Source organism: Suricata suricatta, chromosome 2 (genome assembly GCF_006229205.1).
Source record: "Suricata suricatta isolate VVHF042 chromosome 2, meerkat_22Aug2017_6uvM2_HiC, whole genome shotgun sequence".
In the NCBI taxonomy this organism is placed as follows: Eukaryota; Metazoa; Chordata; class Mammalia; order Carnivora; family Herpestidae; genus Suricata; species Suricata suricatta.
Genome location: NC_043701.1, coordinates 40,006,763 through 40,029,302, shown reverse-complemented (window position 1 = coordinate 40,029,302; position 22,540 = coordinate 40,006,763). Strand labels below are relative to the sequence as shown.

The window sequence follows — 22,540 nt, the reverse complement described above, 5'->3', positions numbered from 1 at the left end:
GGGAGCGGAGGAGGGACAGAGAGTTGGGGAGAGAGAGGGATGCAAAACTTGAGAGACTATTGAATGCTGAAAATGAACTGAGAGTTGAAGGGGAAGGGGGAGGGGGGAAAAGAGGTGGTGGTGATGGTGGAGGGCACTTATGGGGAAGAGCACTGGGTGTTGTATGGAAAACAACTTGACAATAAAATATTGAAAAAAAATAAAAAATAAATAAAAAGAGCTATAAAAAATAAAATAAAATGTCAGCCCTTCTTCTCTCTTTTCCAACTTATTATCTGGCAAAGCAGAACAGTGGCTGGTAGACAAGCAGCAGGAAAAAAATCAGGAAGATGCCGACCTAGAGGCCCTCATACGGAGCCCATTTCTTTTCATAGGGCTGGTAGAGGCAGAACAGAGACATAAAAGAAAAGGGACACAGTTAAATCTGTACTTGAGCAAACAGAACTGACTGATATTATGCTGTTCTACCAGCAAATAGAATAACAACAACAAAGGCTCATCCATCTATGTTTCAATATTTTAAATTAATACACGCAAATACAGATACAAACATACCTAGGAATTAAACATCTATTGTGGTGGGCAGAAAAATGTCCCTCTTCCCCTGCACTGATGTCCACATTCCAATCCCCAGAATCTGAGAATATGTTATCTTATGTGGCAAAGGGGAATTCAGGTTACAGATGGATTTGAGGTTCCTAATCAGCTGACCTTAAAATAGGGAAGATTATCCTGGATTATCCTGGGGGTCCGATGTAATCACTGGGGTCCATAGGAGTGAAAGATCTAAACCAAAGAGGGATCAGAGTGGCGAGGTGTGACGTAGGAAGAATAGGACCAGTGGTTGGCTGGCTTTGAAGATAAAAAGGGCCACAAGCAAGGAAAATAGGTTGGCTTCTAGAACATGGAAAACGCTAGGAGATGGATTTCCCCCAGAGCAGCCATAAAGGAACACCGCTCGGCTGACTCCTTGATTTTAACCCATGAATCCCACTTCTGGCTTCTGACCTATGAAACTATAGGATGGTACATTTGTGTCTTTAAATTACAAAGTCTATAGCAATTTGTTGCAGCAACCATAGAAAACTAGTACACACATGATAAAAGAGTATATAACTGATACACTTTTATGGCTACAAATGAAGGCATGTATAATACTAACAAGAAAAAAGCAAACATAGCAGAACTGTTTAATATCGAAAATTTAAATCCCTGGTCATTTCCATTGCTGGTATCCACTCTTGACCAACGGACACGTGTACAGGGGATGAGACCCTCTTCCTCTCAGGCTTCCAGCTGAGAGGCCATACACTGATGGCAATAAACTGCCATCGCTACCTGGCAGCACCTGTGTGACACTGAACATCTATGATTGGTAGATGATGCAAAAAGATGGCAATAGGGCCATAAGAAAAAACTATCCCCCGAACCTGGCCCTTACATCTTGCTGAAGACAGTTCTTATAGCCACATCAGTTAATTATAAAACAAAGCTCAGAGTGATACTTTGGGGACCTCACCCTGCACAGGCAGGATGTCATTAGCACTGACCCAAACACTTGACCGTGATGAACCACACAGACCTGAGAGCCATGCTCACCTCCTCCAGAAGGAGGCCTCTGGTCACCTTTGCTAACAATGTATTCTTGGGGTTTCATTTTGTAAATTACTTGTTCTGTAGGATTTTAGCATCTAAGTGCTAACCATCTTGAGTGATTCCTCTGCAGGAATTTGGAAATATTTTCCAATAACTTTATCTGTGCATATATCAACAACAGCAATATTTATATTATTATCATTTACAAAAATGGCAATTCCTGTAATTCAGAAGAAGCAGGGTGAATGAAATCCTCTCTGAAAGAAGACAGACGGGGTGCCAGGGCCCAACTCTTGATTTCGGCGCAGGTCCTGATCTCCTGGTTCCTGAGATCAAGCCCTGTGTTGGGCTCTGTGCTGACAGCATAGGGCCTGTTTGGGCTCCCTCTCTTTCTTGCTCTTTCTCCGCCCCTCTCCCACTCATGCTCTGTCTCTCTCTCTCAAAAATAAATAAATCTTAGGGGCGCCTGGGTGGCTCAGTCTGTTAAATGGCCAACTTCGGCTCAGGTTATGATCTTGCAGTTCGTGAGTTCAAGCCCTGGAGCCTGCTTTGGATTCTGTGTCTCCCTCTCTCTCTCTGCCCTCCCTTGCTCATGCTTTGTCTCTCTCTCAAAATAAATAAATGTTAAACATTTTTTAAATAAATAATTAAACAAATAAATAAACCTTAAAAAAGGAAAGCAGACACCTGATGCTGGAACACAGGAAAGCCAGTGAGACTCCCTTCTCTTAAAGGGACAGGCAGCCCATGAATATAGAAGCTGAGGCCCAGACAGCTTTCAGAAACACTGTAGTACATGAGGAGTTGCTCTGATCCAGGTGCAAAGTGGCCTTGGCCATTTTAGAGACTATTTAACTCTGCATTGTGGGGTTTTTTTGTTTTTTGGTTTTTTTGTTTTTTTGTTTTTTGCCTTGATTGTATGAACCCTGCTCCTTCATTCCTCTTTCCAGGGGATGATTTGTACCTGAATTGCAAAGTCCCTCATAATCAAGTGAAGTGCACTTAAGAGGCTGCAGAATTACTGGGTTTCTTTCCTTCATGTCCCTTCTTCAATCATACCTGTGCCTGAGCCTCGCTGCTCAGACCCTTGGCGGCTCTTGTTGAAGCTTACGCATCAAGGCTCTCCATGGAGGGACGTCACTGGGGCCTATTTCAATGAATTAAGTAGATGGCCCAACGTGACCAAGATAGAATGGCATTTGTCTGCTCCAAATGCAGGTAAGATCATTATGCTGATGGAGACAGTCAGGTTAGCACCTAACTGAGGATCGCCAAAGAATGCCATTTCCTTTTTATGGTTTTCTTTCTTTTCAACCAACATCAAGTTCAAGCTGCCACAAACCAGAAATTTGATGGTAAGGAAGAATGGGCTGCAAGTTCAGAGGAAAGGTGGCAGGGATTCTGATATTAGGTTATGCCCAAGCGCAAGCTATGAAGGCCCCACCAGATGACTGTGAGGTCAAACAGTTATGTCCCCAGCCCTGGGTCAGCAGGTATGGATGACGGAGCCAAGCAAACCCAGATCCATTAACAGTAGCCAATTAAAAGTATTGAAGACCTCTCCCAATATACCTGTCCTGAATACACCTGTCTCAACCATCAGTTATTAATAGCCAGTAGATTATTGGTAACAAGGCCTTTATCTAAGGATAAAAATTTTGTTTATCAAAAAAAGTTTACAGAATATTTCTGCCTTCTCTAAGTTGGTCAACACTCTTCTTGGCCCCCAACATTCACGCACAAACAGAAGTGGGAAACTTACACTCTTAACAGAAAACCAAAGAAGATGTCCATTCAAAGAATCAAATGCCTTCTGTAAACTAAAACATATTCCCTATAAACTTACTCAACTCCCTGAAAGAGATTTCACATTTTAATATAAACTCTTTTTGACACGGCAAAGGACAGATTACAACACATCCATAATCCACAAAGAAACCAAGAGTTACCTACATAGGGCAGCCTTCTGGATCTCATTCTTTCTTCTGCATGGGTTGTGGTTATGAGGGGTGGGGGCATCTAGTGGGTGTTACAATAACAAGGAATCTGGACTCATGCCATAAAAAGTTAATCTAGACAATATTTTTCAAGAAAGGGTCTCTGCTGGTGGCCCCAGTTTAGTTAGCCAAAAGGAACGAAGCTACTCCAAGCTTCTCCCTAGACAGATGAACATCACCAACACAAGCTTCCCACCTATACAGATATGACTGTCTTTCAGTCATCCCCATTCTCCCAATCTGCCTTTCACACATAGCTAAGGAACCGTGCAAAGGGGAGGCTCCTTGGGAGACAAAGGAAGCTGCTGCCTCTGCCTCAGCTTCACCTTACCTTGTTGAAGTCTTCAGAAGTTGCCCTCATTTCCTTCCATGTCTTGTTCAGGAGCTGGATGCAGATGCAGAAAAACTCCTCAAAGGATCTGTCATGGGTGAAGAACATTGGGTGGAAGTCGTTGCAGGTCTCACTAGCTGGAAGAAAGAGAAGGGAAATAAGAGAGAAAGTCTGCAGAGTGAAATGAGGAAATACAACCACACAAGGGTGTCCCAAAGAGAGATGACGGGAGGCACATTTGGCTCAAGCCACAGTGGAAGTAAGGCATTTTGAGAAAGGAACCTAATGATAGTCCCTGAGAAACTGTGAAGTTGAAGGTCAGATGGTCAGACCTATCTGAGGGACATACTTTGACTGAAGGAAGTCATCTCCTAACCCACCCCGTGACGTGACTCTTATATCTTTCGTTCCAGGATCCCTGGTGTTGGATATAGGCTCTGCATCTGCCTGTTTGATGTTATAAAGATGATTCAAACTGCCTTCTCAGTCATAGCTCCATCACTCTTAATTTCTCCTTTCTCACCAGAATAACTGGCAGAGGATGAGCTTTCCCAAGCACACGATTAATTGCAATGTTGAAAATAGCATCCTCGATTATTTCTCCAGGGAGCTCTTTCCGCTCTTATGGCAGTAAGCAGGGGGACATTTGAGATCATATACCATCTGATGCCATTAACCATTTGTTATACATTCCCAGACACAGATGGCTGGAGGTCAAAGCAACCCAAATGGCTCTGAAGGCCGAGAATGGTCCAGTCCTGGACCAAACTGTGAAATCAGCCAGACTGTCTTGCTGCCTCCCATGCATGTTAGACCCAGTGCTCTGAGCTCGAGCTGTGCCTATTTCTCTCCTCCGTTCCAGAACGGTATCCCAGACACCCTCTTCTTCCCTGCTTTCTGTCAAGCTTACATTTTTGAGTCCTTTTACATACATCTCATTTGATCTTTACAATGCCTCTTATGGTTCATGCCTTATGGATGAGGACACTAGAAAGCACTAGATTTTGTGATTCCCTGCAAAACAGTACCCTAAGTTTCTTTCTTTTTTTTTTTTAAATATAAGCTGTTATGTGTAGTGAATAGTTCCTGTTTGAATCAGAATCTCTTTAAAAGCCAGTTAGTCTTCATGGTTCCAAATGGTGGAATTTCAAGCCCCAGAAGCCCAGGAGTAGAGGCAGTGCAGGGCGGGAGTGGGGTTTATAGCAAGACCTTCTCTACTTGGAGAAAGCCCTGTGCCTGCCATGTGGTTGATTCTACTTGGAGAGACTCATCCCATGCAGGCCCCAGCGATTGAACCCTAATCAAACCTAAGCAAACACATTCTGCTCAGGCAAGGCCACAGCTATTATGTCCCAAGCTCTTCTATCTTAGTGAATTCCAGACCTTTATAAAGGTAGATATGAAGCTACATAGAGGCTATTTTCTTCCAGACAAGGTAAGGGCACAGGCTGCCAGCAATGTGCAGTTGTGTGGAAAAGGTTTGGGTCTGAGGGCAGATGTGGGTTCAAGCCTAGCCCATGCCAATCAGGAGCAAGTCACTTTACCTTTCTGAGCCTCAATTTTCTTTTCTTTTTAATGTTTATTTACTTATTCTGAGAGAGTAGAAGAGAGAATACTCAGCAAGCAGGGGAGGGACAGAGAAGGAGGGAAAAAGAATTCCAAGCAGGCTCCCAAGCCATCAGCATGGAGCCCAATTCAGGGCTCTATCTCACTAACCGTGAGGTCATGACCTGGGCCAAGATCAAGAGTCAGACACTTAACCAACTGAGCCATGAGTCTTGATTTTCTTAATTAAAAAATGGAAATGAAAGCTCCTTGTCCTCCATCAGTTTTGGAGAGTGTCAAATGATATGACTCATGGGAAAATGCTTTGAAAGTATAAAAGTTGTCACCAACATGGAGCAAGGCAGTGGTGATGGTAATAAATGTGACACCGTATCATTTCCAGGAACATGGGTTGCTCTTTGATTTCTCCCCCAGTGCTCAGTCAAGCCTGTTCACATCTCAGAAATTAGTAGTGAGAACATATGTCACCCCAACCCCCCAGCCTGTGTTACTGGCAAAAAAATGGCAAGAGTGAAGTTCTGACCCGGGATACAAAGCTATTTAAAGAACTTGGAATGTAAACACAGGCGGATTGTATTTGCTGCCCTGGGCAATGAGCTGTCAGTCTCACTTTCCTAAGCACTGAAGCCAATGGAGTTTACAAGTCCACAGAAGCACTCTAAAATACTACTGCCATCCAAGAACTCGATATTAATCACATTATCACAGTATCTTTTTGAGCCCAGTGCGATTCTGTGTGTACTTTATGCCCTAGTTAAAGTTTTTATGGGATTACTGAAGCTGAGATAACCAGACAAAATGGAGACCAACAAACCCTGCACTTGCTTAGGTGAAAAGGGAGGGAAGGAACGTCATTAATAATAGAGAGTATTTATTGGGTGCATATAATGCACCAGGGGCTCCACTGGTATTCTCCTCACAACCTGGGAGGTAGGCGTGATGCTTATCCTCATTTTATATATAAGGATGGTAAATCTTGGAGAAATTAAACCTTCCATCATGAGCTTTCTTTAGGTGGCCCCAAATGAGCATTTGAAACCTGCAGTTTAGTTGACCCAGCAGACTTCCTGCCTTCGTTGACAAGAGCCCAGGACATTTCCTTATGACTGCTGCTTTGAAAATTAACTTCTCCACCCACTCCCACATCTTCTTGCACTGCTCCTTCAACAGAAACCAGGATCTTGAGTCCAGTGGGGCTCACAGCAAGTGTACAGTCATCACCTGCTGATGGACAACACCTGGCAATGTGACAGTTCCAACAACAGCCACTGCCATACCACAGCCATTCCACTGTCACAGCACTAGACCTACGTTGTTGTTAGTTGTTACAAAAGAACATAAGGAAGATAATATCAATTTATTTTTTTTAAATTAGAAATAGGAGAGTTTAAATTAGAAATGGGTGGGGAGGAGAAAAAAGAAATAAGGGAGTTAGAAAGGTCAGGTGACTTGTCCAAGGTCACAGGTCACAAGGCTTACAAATGGTGGAGCTGGGGTTCCAACTGCCATAATTAAAGCCGATCATTGTCTGTTGTTTTCATTTCCTCATTCTGTTTCCCAATTAACTCTGCCTCTGTTGTGCCTCCCCCAGCAATACAAAAATGTAAGTACTGCTTTTATATCTATGGAAGATATTTATGAAGTAAAATCTTACAAGTGACATCACCTTAACTATTAACATTTAGGATATATTTGAAGTCTAGGATTCCTCTGCTTTCCACCTTCTAGCCCTGACCCAAGTGGAGTTAGATTCAAATCACCTGGTCACACTCCTCTTCTGGACCTTACCTCTCCTTTCCCTGGGTCGGGTCAGGCTGCACTCCTGACAACTCTCTTGAATACCCAAGATGTATTCTACCTGGTTCTAGCTTCTACTTATCCAACTCTTTCATCTGCTCAAGATACTCTCAGCCTCTGGAACACACCAAGTTTCCCCTAGATGGTCAGTCCCTGGGGAAGAGTCACACTGGGTGAATTTATTTCATCTGCTTCAAGAAATTAGCAGGTTGGGTTCCACATTAACAAACCCCAATTTTGCTCATTGCAACAATGCTCCCATCTAAAAAAAAGTACATTTCCAGTCTCTCTTGTAACTAAGAGTGACCATTATGACCCAAACGTAACAATGAGAGATACAGGGAAAGTGCTGGGTAGAGTTTCCAGGAAAGACCTTTACAAGAGGAAGGATGTCTGACTGGCTTGTTCCTTTTGCTTCTGCCTTTACACCTCAACACTTCAGGTTCAGGACACAACTTCATGTCCAGTCAGGACTGGAGCTCCTGCAGCCATTCTGTCAGCATAAAAATGAAGGCTATGCCTTAGAGAGTTAGAAGGAGCTCCCGATTACACTGTGGAATCACCATGCCAACCCTGAACTGAATGAACTCCTAAGGAATTCCTTGTATATGATTTAAGTCACTGTTTCCAGGATTTCTTTTACTCTCAGGCACATGAAATTACTTATATGGAAACCTAAACGCTTGCAAGCACATGGATATTACCATAAGAGAACACATGCTCAAGATTACTGGAGGCCAGGGAGAAAGGAAGAATGAGGAGGCAGGATGGTATAATGGTTATACTCAAACAGAACTACATTCAAAGACCAAATCTAATGCTCCCTAGCATACGATGTAGCCTCAGTGAAACTCCCTGAATTGGTAAAATATACGACCTTATAAGATTTATAAGCATTAAATTAAATTAGGTTTATAAAATATGTGATAAGATACCAGCATATAGATAAGTTTAGTAAACAGTAGCTATTAAGTATTATTTTTATCATCATTATCACTGCACTATATGGCTTCTTAAAGACTTTAACATTTCTAGGAGAGAAGGAAGAAGTAAAATCTGGTGAATGGTCTTTGAGGTCCTACTGGTAGAGAGGGGTTGGGACCAACCAATCATTTTTATTGATAAGGTCAAAATCCTACGGGATGTTCAGATCCTGAAGCTGAAATGTCACATGCTGAGTGTACATGCACCTGTCAACACTGGCCAAGCAACACCAGCTCCAGAGAAAAATAGCACCTGACTCTTTACTACTGTGTTCCATTATGAAAAGAATATAAATTTCAGAATCAGGTGAGTGTTGATTTGAATTCTCACTAGGGTTGGTGATATATACACCTCTCTCCCTGGCTTCCTCATCAGTAAGATGGACACACTACTAGTTACCTCCTAGGGCTGGAGAGGGTGAAGTGTCTGGCAGAGACTGGGCCTTGACACACAGTAAGTCTAAGTTCCCATCCTCTCCTTCAAACCTCCAAATAATATCCAAATTTCATAGGTTCTTTTAAGCTGGTAATATAAGAAATGCTGCTAATGCTTTTTATAGTACAGGAGGGGCGCCTGGGTGGCTCAGAGGTTAAATGTCCTGCTCTTGATTTCGACTCAGGTCATGATCTCGCGATTCATGGGTTCAAGTCCAATATCAGGCTTGGCACTGACAGCGATGAACCTGCTTGGGATTGTCTCTCTCCCTCTCTCTCTGCCCCTCCTCCCCTCACCTCTCAAAAATAGATAAATCACCGTTTTAAAAAATCAAGTACAGGAAACAGTGAGATTGTCCACAGGCAGAGGACCAGACCCCTGAAGTCAATGCAATAAGGCACAATTTCCCCTCCACTCCAGCAAGGGAGGAAGGAAGGAGTAAGTGGTAGAGGCTGGGCAAATGGGAACCACACAGTAGGGACTCTATTTTCCTTTGTCTTTTGTGTTTTGAAACCACAGACTAAAGAACACTGAGACAAGACAGCCATTGCTAACAGCAGGGTCAAGTTAGCATCAGAACACATTCCTTGCAGGAGTGATTCTCTGGAATGGCTAGCAGTCATGCCCATGTTCCTAGTCAGGAGAGGCAGCACTGGAAAACACAACTTAGACAGACATATCATGGGGGAGCTGAAATAGAAGAAAGGCACTCACCAGCAATTACCTAAAGTTATATGCTGGCCATTGTGGGAAGAGCTTCACCTGCCCTAACTCTGAATCCTCAGTAGCAACAAGGTCGGTGTTATCACCCATATTTCACAGAGGAGAAAAGTGAGAGCAGTGAAATAAGTAACCTGTGATGACAGGGCCTGGAATCAAACCCAGCTTTCTCTCACCCGAGACAGTGTCTGCATCCTCCACAAGAAGACACCGGCTTGCCATCATCCAATACTTTTTGTTAAAAATTTTAATGGATATTTATTTTTGAGGGACAGAGAGCACACAAGCAGGGGAGGGGCATACAGAGGGGGACAGAAGACCCGAAGTGGGCTCTGTGCTGATGGCAACAAGCCTGATGTGGGGTTCCAACTCACAAACTTTGAGACCATGACCTGAGCCAAAGTCAGACGCTCAACTAACAGAGCCACCCAGGCACCCCCATCCTATACTTCTTGAAAAGACTCATCCCTTGCAGTGAGGAATGGGCAAACAGCTCCCAATTATAAAATAAATAAGGCCCGGGGATGCAATGTACATCAAAAGGCATACAGTTCATAATATGTCACAGCTTTTTTCATAATATGTGACAGATGGTAGCTAGACTTATCACAGTGATCACTTCGTAATGTATATAAATGTTGAATCACTATGTTGTACATCTGAAATTAATATAATATTGTGTGTGTCAACTGCACTTCAATGAAAATAAATCAAAAACAATCTATTCCTTGACATCTTACACAGGGAACAAAGAAAAGATTTTGATGTATTTTGGGGTTCAAGACTCCTTGTTTTAAGGATGTTCCAGTATGAGAGGTAAGGATAAAGCATTAAATACTAATATGTTTTCCTTCTAACATGTTCAAATTGCAGCTATTCAAGATGGAGGACTATCAAGCAGGAAGAACCCAGCCAAGTTGCCTGATCTGCTTTCCTGTCTTACTTTGTCATTCAGAGCAGTGAGAAATGCAAATCGGGCTGCCCCTTGCAGAAAGGGGGAGAAGACGCTGGGAGCCAGCCCGCCAGGTTCAAATCCTGATTCTGTCATGACTGCTGAGTCACCTGGGCAAGTCATTTCACCTGTCCATACCTCAGGCTTTTCATCTGTTTACTGGGGGCGACAACAGTATAAATTCCATTAATTTGCTGTGAGGATTCCGTGGAAACAGGGACTACAAGAAGCAAACTCAGTGCAGGTGTGAACCAATAGAAGGATGAAGCTCACTGGATATCGCATGACCCTGGGCCAGGCCATCCCACTGAGAAGTGTGGGCTTGCACCGGCGTTTGGGGATGGCCCGGGTCTCAAGAATGGAGTCGTTCATTCAGAGGTTTAATCAAACAAACAAACACACAGAGGGTGAGGCTTATTACCGTTGTTCTTTTAAATAAAAATGCTAAAGAAAAAAAATCTTTAGTTACTAGGCAATGATTTTATAAATGAAATTTAGAGAGAAACTTTCAATGGAACAAAAATAGTAGGACTTTTTAAAAACCAAATTGTTTTCAAGCACACTATTTTTAACACAATGAGATTCTACTTTGTAAAAAAGAATCAACTTAATGGTCTTTTAAATCTGGAATATTAAGGTGTTTTCGGGGCTGAGAGTAAAATGGGTTCTTATTAATCTGCCGACATCTAATTCATATATAAATAGGCCAGCTTTGAAAGCAGCTGTAATTGCACACAAGTTTTAAAAATAAAAATAAGAATGCTGCACAGGCTTTTGTCGCACTTTGCCTTTCAAAGTAGATTTGTTCCTACTGTCCATTGGATAATGGGAGCCGAGGCAGGGATGGTTACTGGAGAGTCGGAGGACAGGGGCTACCACAGTATAATAAGTAAGCAATGACTGATGAATACAGAGAATGGGTGTCAGTGGTGCCCATAACCTCCAGAGGGTCCTCTTAGCTCTCTGGGTTCCTGAGATTTTACCTGTGAATGAAATGGACTGGTAAAGTTCCTGCCAAGTCTAAAATTCTAAAATTACACCTACACTGACACACACACACACACACACACACACACCCCAGGTAATGTATTTTCAACGCCCTAATGTCCAACAACAATTATACAGCTTATAGACTGCACCCACACTGAACTTAGAATTATTTCTGAAATGATTATTTCCTTGAGTGACAGGATGGCTACACATTTCATTTAGGGTGTTAAGGCATCAAAATGGCATTTGCTAGGCTTCGGAAATTTTTGATGAACTAGTGCTTAACTCTTTTTTCATAAGAAAATTGTTAGATGTTTTTATACTCTTTCAACCTATTAATATCACCAAATGCAGACCATTACACAAGAAAATTACCTGACTAAAGATAGAATGACAAGATGACACAGGCAAATGCACAAACTTTCTGCTATTTCATAGGAACTTTGTAAGATAAATATAATTTTTGAGATGCCACAAAGCTCTGGTCCTTGCTTTGTATGATGTTCGTTATGCTAAGAGAGCCTGTGAGTCCATTTGTAGGTACCAGAGGGACACAGATTTGGGAAGCACTAGGCAAGTTCTGATTATCTTTACCAAAAAAAGAAATAAGTACTGGTTTAAAACAAAATGCATTTTGTTTTAAAATTATGAGATGCAGAAAGAAGGGGATAAATCATATATACACAGAAGCGTTTAATACCTCAAAGCTGCCAGAGAAGTTATATGATCTTACTAGCTGTCCACAGCATGAAAATTCAAATCAGATCTATTTGTGGCTCTAGGGTCAGTCTACATAATGTATTTATGAATTCTCAGATGTAAATGTATCATACCTTTATGCCTTTGCAGAAATTCTTACCCCTGTAGCCTTTGAGTTTCCTATTTTTAGACCTGGTATTCTGTAATGGCTTGGTTTTGGGGTTTTGGTACTGTGTGGGAAGATGCTGAGAGTTCAGAACCTTTTGTAGGAGGGAGAGGTGGAAAAAGGAGAGTAAGGGCAAATATCAAGTTCTCCAACTGCCGCTGAGTTCCATCAATACAGAAGCGAACACCCCCACTATTTCAGGACAGGAGATCAGAGGCTTGAAATCCGCTCAGCTCTTTCCAGCTCCTGAAGCCTGGTTTAACAAAACTCTAGATATTCTTTTCTCTCCTCTATCATGCCTAAAAATAGTATGAAATCCACACTGAAAAGACACACAGTAGCTAATCCAATGCTTCATTGTTCACCTTCCCTATGGGCCTTTTTTAAGGACATGGAGAGAGGGGGAAAAAATTACTGACTGTAGTGTTAGGGCTGAAAATCAGACTCTAGCACCAAAATACAGCCAATTCAGCAAGAAGGACTGAGGCCACATTCCAGGCAATGCAGTGTGTGTAAACAAAAGAGAAGAAATTCTGGAGCAAGGTTGGCCGGGGTATAAAAGTTGGTGTCACTGCTTAATAGAAATGTGACCTTGATCAACTTCTACTTTCTCTGGACCCCAATTTCCTCATAAGAAAGGCGGTACCTCCTATCTCAGATTGCTTCAAGGATTAAATGTATAGTGATACATGATTCATATATTAACTGGGATAAAATGAGTACTTAATGAATGCCAGTTGTTACCAGTCTTAATAGCAAAAGAATTATTATTGTTCATAGCTAAAATGACCAGTTTGGAGAAATTACACTTACAGATGCAAAGACATTATGAAGCTACAGTAATTAAAACAGCTTGATGGTAGTCTATGGATGGAAAAACAGAACAATGGAATAGAATAGTGAGTTCAGATAACAGACCTGTATATACAGACACTAGATCTATGAAAAAGTGGACATTACAGTGGATTTTCAAGTGCTTGTGCTCTGGGCCAATTGTATATGCACCTGGAAAAAAATAACTATGATTCCCTCCCTCACACTGTCTATAACAATAAACTCTAAATGAATTACGGTTCTGAATGTGAAAGGAAAATCAATGAAGCTTCTATATAATATAGGGGAATACCTTAAGGTGAGCAAGTTTTCTTAAATAGGACCAAAAAAATTCATTAATCTGAATGAAAAATTTTGATTGGATTATATATATTTTTTTAATTTTTTAGTGCTTATTTATTTTTCAGACACAGAGCATAAGCAGGGGAGGGGCAGAGAGAAAGGAAGACAGAATTTGAAGCAAGCTCCAGGCTCTGAGCTGTCAGCACAGAGGCCTACATGGGGCTCAAACCCAAAAACCATGAGATCATGACCTGAGCCTAAGTTGAACGCTTAACAGGCTGAGCCACCCAGGTGCCCCTGGATATATTAAAATCAAACACTTCTATTTATCAAAAGATACAGTAGGATGGCAACCACAGAGTAGGAGAACATTTGCAACGTTATCTGACAAAGACCTGATATCCATGATATATAAATACCCTATAAGTCAGTAAGAAAAAGACAACCCAATGGAAAAAATGGGCAAGATGTAAACAGGCGCTCCACACAGTAGGAGACCTAAGTGGCCAATAAACATACAAGAAAGTGCTCAGCTTTTTGAGTCATCAGGAAAATGTATGTATAAATAAATAAACTTCCAAACATCCACCAGAATGGCTACAATGAAAAGGTAGAAAATACTAAGCAGGGATAAAAATGTGGAACACGTGGAATTCTCATACACTGTTGATACAAGTGTAAAGTGGCTCAACCACTTTGAAAACCAGTTAAGCAATATTTAGTTAAGGTAAAATTTCATACTCTATGACATAGCAATTCTTCCCAAACATATAAATACAATAGAAATGCATACATACATGCCTCAAAAGAAATGCACATGAAATTTGAGAGCAGCACTATTTGCTATAGACTGAAACTTGAAACAACCCAAATGTCCATCTAAGAGATTAGATAAATTATAGCCTATTCCTACAGCAGCATATTTACCACAAAGAAATAATTTTTCAAATTACGCTATCCACAATAACATGAATGAAAACATAATGTTGAACATAACAAAAGAGAACATACTATATATATGATCCTATTTATCTAAAGCTTAAAACAAGCAAAATTCATCTATGGTAGTGGAAAGAGGTTATTTTTCTTTTGAGAATAGGAAGAAATGGGGGAGGGGGCAACCCAGAAGGGTCTCTAATGGTTGTATAATACTATCTTGATCTAGATAGCAATTAGTTAACTGATTAGTTGGTGGTTGGAAAATTCATTGAGCTGTATTGTGCTTTTAGGATTTGAAGACTTCTACACCTTTAAGAGACACATAAAAAGTTAACTTTAGAAAGTAGAGTATGAGCTTTCTAGGTGATCAACAAGGAATGATAACTTTTAGACAGGATAAAACTATTGCAGATGACTTAGACGGGCTTCTCAAAAGTAGTGCTGTGTTTGTCCTGCTTATCGCCTCTGAAAGCAGGGATTTGGCACTTTACCTAGCTAGCTTGACTAGCTGGATAAAAAAGCATATAGCCTGTCTGTTTAGGCATCCTAGTCTGATTACCTAAGTGTTACTAGCTTCTAAAGTTGGTCAGGTATACCTCTCTACACCCAGACTTCAATATAATGTCATCTGTTGGAAAGGTAAGTATATACTTGCAGTATCTTTTGCAAATGTGGATCCTGACCTCATTGAAGAGTAGTGCCGATGCTTATGGAAAAGCTATTAACAGGTTTGGCTGGTTCCTTCCCTCACCCATTCATTTATAGATCTTCCTTCCTTCCTTCCTTCCTTCCTTCCTTCCTTCCTTCCTTCCTTCCTTCCTTCCTTCCTCCCTTCCTCTCTTCCTCCCTTCCTCCCTTCCTCCCTTCCTCTCTCCCTCCCCGTGTCCATGCCCATGTCCACCTGTTATACACCCAGTCAACTAGCAAGGTGGCTAAGAGCATAGCACTGGAAACAATCTGTCTAAGCTTGGATCCTGGCTCTGCCATTCATTATGCACATGACTTTGACCTCATGAGCAAGGATAGATGCTTAAAAGATGAGGCTGAAGGAGTGGGAGGAATCAGATCATTTAATTCTTTGAAGACTTCATTGAAGACCTCAGCGTTGGAGACCTCAGCATGATACAGTAACACCTTCCCTTCTCCTTTCTTATTCTACTTTTTCTCTTTTTGATGGAATTAAAGTTCAGGTACTTGGAGGATTCCTGTTATTCTGGAATCCACTTACTTGACATTTGAGTGCATTAAGGACAAGTGGTAAACCAGACAAGAGCTTTAGAGCTAAGTAGCTAGGAATGTCAGTTCTGGAGTTAGGACTAGGGCTAGAATTCTCTCTCTGCACCTTCACTGTATATCCCAACTAGCTCTTTAATGTCTCTGAGTCCTTTATTATGATGGCAATAACAGCAAGTCATAGCTTGTAGACCTGCATGAAGATATAGTGAGAGGATGCCCATAAAACACTTAGCACAGTGCCTGGCATATAATAAACACTCAATAAATATTAATCATAAAGCCTTGTGCAGAGTACAGATATGGTGTGTAATTCTTCCCTCCAAACATTGAATTGGATACAAGGGTTAGCTTGTGGTGAAGTCTTATTTATTTTAAAATCTTATTTTAATCTCCCTTCATAAAGGTACTCAGTTCCTGTGGAAAGTTAGAGAGCAGCAGTACCATCGTCATCTTGCAAGACATTTAACAAAAAGAAAATATGCACAGAAATTCCATTAAACTAAGATCTCTGATAAGAGCAAGCTAAGTGACCCCTGAAAGTTTGCTTATAATTAAAAAATGGTCTTGCAGATATGCTCTGCATGCGCTTTTCCTTTGTCCTCTGGTGAAACAACTAAGACATGCAGGAAAAGGGAACCTGGGTCCTTGACACCTTATTGCCTTATCTGTTGGCAAAATAATCATTTCTGGATCCACTTACAGGTCTATGAAAGGGCTTTTTCTTGACCCAGAAAAGAAAAAAAGGGCAAAGAAAAATTAGTTATCTGGAAAGGAGTATCAACTTTGTGGTGTGAGTTAGCGATGCAGAAACCAAGGGTAAAGCATACTTACCTTGCTAAATAGATTTTACCTACCTTCTGGGAATGGTGTGGCTTGAGCTTTGGAAAGGTGCAGTGGAGAACTGGGAAGGAGGAAAATTCTGGCTGTTTGGTAAATAATCCAAGTCAGGGCAAAGAAGAGCATATTCAAGAAGCAAATTTCTGCATGCCTTTGTTAAAACTTCCTTTATAAGGAAAATTATTCTGAGAAGCGGCACATTAAGAGACTGCCACAAAGCAAATTTAGCATAGATATAAATAATTGCCTGTCCAACCATGTGAGATGGACAAAGGTTATGTTGGGATAGAGAGAGATTCGGGAGCAGCTGGGATGTGCCTCAGTGAAAGTCCAGCAAGGACCGGGCACACTGTTGCATGGCCATGGATTACACCTTGACCTGAGCCTCAGAGCCTTAGCCAGAGCTAGAGAGCTGGTGAAAGGGGCTGAAAATAAGTAATCCTGAATTCAATAAATGTAAAATGCAGGGAAGGGGACATGCCAAGGCTTGCTCCTCACACCATTCTTTCTCGTCTCTGTTGCTCAGTCAGTGACTCCCCCTAAAATCTCAGTGATTACCTGTCGCTGTTCTATAAAATGCACTTGCTTTAGAAAATCATTCAGCACTTGTCAATCTGACCCTACTTCTCTTCTTCTCTTCTTCTTCTCTGGCCTCTGAAGGAACCCTAAAATCAATCACAGTTACTACCTCTTTATCAAGTTAACCACCCCTGCTTGTATTTTTACATGTTAAATTTCGTAATTCCCTCTTTATGGAACCCATGGGGTTGTCCTCCAAAACCCATCCCTTTGCGAAAGGCACTCCACTCAAACCTTGCTTGCCTGCCTCTTCCCTTGTATCTCTATAGACCTTTGGTTTTCTCCCCCTGTTTGGATTCCCCCACCTGACTACTGCAGAAACAGGAGCTTCTAGTAATTTCTACATTCTTTATGGTTCTCACATGGTCAGCCTCCCATTAACATGTGCCTACACGTCCCTCCTTGTGCCTCCGGTGACATGCTTTTCTTCCCTATGGTTTCCATTATGCCCCACTTCATGCACTGCTTGAAGAACAGGATGAGGATGTCCCCAACTTTTGTACAACACACATCTCAGCACTTATGCTGTGATAAGGGCACTCGGAAGGCTCCACTCAGACTTCCCTCCCTGCTTTAAAATGGTCGGACCCGCAAAATGACCCAGTCTTCCTTCTCTCCAATTTTCTGAAACCCAAGCATAGGTGTTCTTTTAGGAGAATGAAGAATGCCTTATAAAGAAGGCAAATTAATTACACAAATTCAACAGGGAAGAAATCCAAATCTGATGATATTCCTAAGCTACAGAGATGTAACGCTACTCTGCAGGCCACCTGCCAGCACCAAGGCCCTGGAGAGGGCGGGGGTAGGGGGTTCCCCTTGCCATTTCCATCCCGCCTTGACTACCACGCACCCACCCAGAGCAGGAACACTAGGTCCAGTGCTCATGGGACTCTGTCACAAGGAACATATGGCCTCAAGGATTGCATAACAGTGTTAACAATGCAGTCGCCCTAGATGGTGGGATTAAGGGAGATACAGGGGGAGATTAAGGGAATAATCCACTGACAATCATGCTTTTACCAATGTGGGATCTGAGAAGATGGAGATTTGTATCAGTGAACGAAACCAGAGTTAAGTCGCTAATATTTCTGCCCATACATAGTTCTGTTCAGTCCTCTTAAACAAGAGAGCATGATAAAAAGCACATCTCTCTCTTGCCAGGATTATGTTGGCAGGCCTGTGTGGAGGGACAGAGAGGCCCTCAGTGTATGAACAGAACACTGGGCCCTAAGAAGTACATCCTCAAGCGTCGTGCTAATAATTTAAGAAAAGGTCAAGCTTCACACAGGCACTTGACTGAGAAAGGGGAAACAAAAGGAAAAGGCATTAAATATCAAACCAGAAACAGCTGGCTGGAAAACTTGAAAAGGACATAATCTGAATAACAAGACACCTGGGGAATCCGCTTCAGCAAATTAGAAGGCGAGCAGCCTTGAACAGGGTGTTACTTACTAGAGAATATTGCAGTGAGCGTGTACCAAGAGCTGTTCTGAGCTCCTCAAAAGTATTTTTGCCTTTAATTATCATAACAATTCCATGAGGTTGGTGTAGCTACTATCAGCCCCACTGTACAGATGAAAAAACTGAGGCACAGACAAGCAACGTGGCTTGGCTCACAGAGCTGACAGGAAGCAGAGCCAGGGTTTAACAAGGGTTTGGGTCCAGAGTCCTTGTTATCAATTACCCTCCAAAGAAAGATTTTTAAAGCAGAAAGTGAATACTTTCTACAATGCCTCTTTACTGTGATTTAAAAATAAATTGGATTCCATTTCTTTCTTCCCAGACCCACTATTTTAATGAAGACTTCCTATTGCTAAGACAATTTTTGGATATGCAATTCTTACAGTTGGTACAAGATGGTATTGCTTTTGCCAATTTATCTATGGCAAACTTGCAGTCCTATTGAAATGTTACTCTTTTAATGCTGGGGGGGAATCAATTTGTAGACTCTTAATTTCATGGGCACTGATTTGCTCATTGGCTTAATAGATACTTATCCTAATAAAGAAGTTACAAAATATATCTCTTTTAATGAAAGGATAATATCCTGAAAGATTAAGAAATCAAGCTAGTCAGACATTTTTTTTTGTCATCAAACAATTATATAGTGCTTCATATATACCAGCCACTGTTCTCAGTGCTTTAAAATTATAAAATGATTTAATTATATGAAAGTTAAATGTGAGCCAGGTTCGATTTTCATCTCTATTTCACAGGTGAGAAAACCAATGCACAGAGAGGCTAAGAGACTTTGTCTGAGTCACACAGCCAGAATGTTTGCAGGAGGCAATCAGCCTACAGAGGCTGTGCTCTGAACCAAATACATGCATAACCATATACTCAGAGGTCTCCTTGCCCTGGTAGCTTTTTACCTACATAGTTGCTGCTGGTGTTGTCCTAACCATTACACAGTTATATAAGAATCTACCCAGAGTTCACAATATAAGGCCACTGGCCCCTTTGACCCTGACTTATCACACACAGACCCATGACTACCCCAGGGGTCTCAGATTTTAGAATCTCTCATCAATAAAGAGCCAAATTACATCAAATCTACTCATTTAAAAAAAATCCCACACACTCTGATTTCTTTTTCAGGAAATGATTATGTTAGGATTGAATCTCTTTATTTCACAGAAACAGACTCATAAACAAGCAAACAAACAAACGAAAATCCAGCTGTCAGTGTTTGGGTGGTATCCTGAAAGACAAATTTCAGCAGCACATGGCACATTCACTAAAGTATATGCTCCCAGAACGTATCTTGTTGTCCTGAGCATACACACATCCTGGAAGTGAATCTGGTTTTGCAGTTGAAACAAATATTTTCAGTATTAAAAAGCACTAATAAAATTAGGTTGAAGCTCTTGTTATTGCTTTAATGAGACTATGTTTTTCATCCCACACAGCACTGTGGACTAATTGGTATTCCAGTAAATTGAACACTGGTTTCTTAAAAAAATTTTTTTTAAGTTTATTTATTTATTTTGAGAGAAAGAGAGCACACAAGCAGGGGAGGGACAGAGAAAGAGAAAGAGAGAGAGAGAATCCCAAGCAGGCTCTGCACCATGATTGCAGAGTCCGATGCAGGGCTCAAACTCACAAACCACAAGACCATGACCTGAGCTGAAACCAAGAGTTGGACACTTAACTAACTGAGCCATCCAGATGACCCAAACATTGGTTTCTTGTTCCGGGACCAATGGGATGGATGCATGCATAGATTCTGTCTTAGAAATGTGTGTTTCTGAAGAATTCCGTCTTAAATTGATGAGTTAACCCTTCATTAATCAACTAAGTTCTTCTTATACTGAATATCTACTACTCCCCCTCCTCCTACTCAATCTTGCAGACATGAAATGATAATTAACCCCTGCAATATATACAATATAATCCTTGTACATTTTGGGGTGATTTTTATGCAATTGCAGGCTTTGCTCCAGTTAAAGTAGCCTTAAACCAAATTCAGCAAGAATTATTTTGGCCTCCAGCTTCTTGGCCACCATCTTTCTCAATCGCTGTCTTTCTTTTTAAATCCTCACCAAAAAAAAAAAGTCATTTTAGATAAGGACACATCTTAATCAAAACCCCAAATAAGGATAAGACTAAAAATAAGGTGGTTTTCACCTCAGTAGAAAGATTCTGATAGAAATTCTCAGACCGTCCTTCTACATGATATAAAAGTTAATGCCCTCAGGAACTGTGATTCACATTCTTTGCAGACAGTTATTTTATTTTAGTTTTTGGTCATTCAATTTTGTTCTTGATATTTTGAAAGTGTTCTCTCCCTCTCCCCTGACAAATGTACTCATGAACTTCCATTTTATAAAAATTTTCCAATTCTCTAAAAACAAAGATTATTTCTGTTATTAGGGCTATTCTCTCACACATACAAGTGACCAGGACATTGCACATGGTCACTAGAATGTACTGTAAGATATCCAATATGGCACCATGTTTCCTGCTAAGAAAGACATTATACTAGCATGTAGATATGCAGGTGGATTCTTCATGAACACCGTCTAAAGTATCTGACAGCCATCAGGAATTTAGAGGAGAAAACATAATGACAACAGTCCACTAACACTAATTAACTGCTCTTCCCAATCTCCCTACTCTCCCCTGCCTCCTTCATAGACTTGTTCTTTGTTTTTGGGGTTTCTTTCTACCCAAGGTTCTGTTTTCATCTTTCTCTTCTTCCCTCTCTTCACTCTTGCCCTAGGAAAACTCCTCTAGTCTTGCAACTTCCATGCTCACAGCTGCCAAATGTCCACTGCGAGCCCCGGTGGTTCCCCAGAGCTCCAGACAACCAGCTCCTTGCTGGACATTGTCCACCTGGATGTCCCTTAGTCACCTCAAACTCAAAATGACCCAAACTGGACTCATTATCCAGATTTACTGGGTTTCCCACCTCAGCTATGAATCTACTTGGTTATCCAGGTCAGCCTTGACTTCTCTCTCAGTCCCCTTCATATCCTAAACCTATTTCCTTCTTTCCTTTTCCTGACACTTGTCTTGGTTCAGGTGCTCATCACTGCTCTCCTAGGTGAGGACAAAAGGCTTCAAAATGGTCTCCCACCCTCAAGATGCACCCGTTTTTCTCAAGGGTCCCCATAAGGAGGTTGTTAATAATCTAACTATAGCCACAGCAAGACACAGATATAGCAAAAACAAGAGTTTAATTTTATTAGTGCTTTACATAGTGAAAATAATTAAACCATTCTACTTAAAATCTCCTATATAAAGTCCAAAATCCTTAATAAATGTGGACCCTGCCTAGCTTTGAATCAGCCAATTTCAGGGCAAGCTTTTAAAAATAAAACTTCTGGAAGGCATATATGAGCACAGGGAGAAAACAATTTCAAAATTTTGAGAACAAAATAAAATGATGAAAAAGCTCGAATATACTATTTGCAAGACTTCTAGACTTGAGCATATGATTTAGCATAAGACTTCAACACCCTTCCTCAACTCATTCCCCTTCTTAGTGATAAGCCCTGTAGGTCTTTAAGATCCAATGGAGTGGTAGCTCCTCTATGGAATGCTTTTATTCCTATTACCTAGTGGCTGACACTTCTAAGGGTCTCCATGTCACCCTCTGCCAAGTTCCCAATTCTGTCTGCTTTTGTGTCTCCCTTTAGGAGTCCTAAGATCCTGAGACTCGGGACCCTGCCTTTTCTGTCTGTGTATCCTTAGTACTTAGGTCTTCAAAAAATAAATGCTTGTAGAATGCACGGTTCATTGTGAAGTGGTTCTTATCTGATGTCTTGCTGAAGCTACAACATTCAAAAATTCTTCATCTCCTTACACTGAAGTTTTGCACTGCAATCTATTCTTGCCAGTGGCTGTTAACCACTAAACATCCCTCCCCACTGACAAAACAAAACATGACCACAGGAGCAGGCGCTGCGGAGACCGTGCCCACACATTTCAGTGGCTGTGCTAAAATAAGCATGTAAGTGTGTAGGACTCATCATCAGATTGTACCAGGAAACGCGCCCTCCCAGATTTAAAAATATACTTGTTTGGCTGAATTCGGGCTGCTCCTCATTCCAGGCCTGCCTGAGTCACTGGAGAAACATCCTATTAGGGTGTACCCC

At 41.3% G+C, this 22,540-nt stretch overlaps 1 protein-coding gene across 5 annotated transcripts in view; it reads right to left on the bottom strand.

The window, feature by feature from the left end:
- Nucleotides 1–22,540, bottom strand: part of ELMO1 (engulfment and cell motility 1) — a 522,106-nt gene that overhangs the window by 161,134 nt on the left and 338,432 nt on the right. For all 5 annotated transcript variants that reach the window (XM_029924925.1, XM_029924946.1, XM_029924936.1 and 2 more), the window contains one exon: nucleotides 3,925–4,061. In XM_029924925.1, the coding sequence (XP_029780785.1) occupies nucleotides 3,925–4,061 (137 nt within the window). The remainder of the gene's footprint in view (nucleotides 1–3,924; nucleotides 4,062–22,540) is intronic.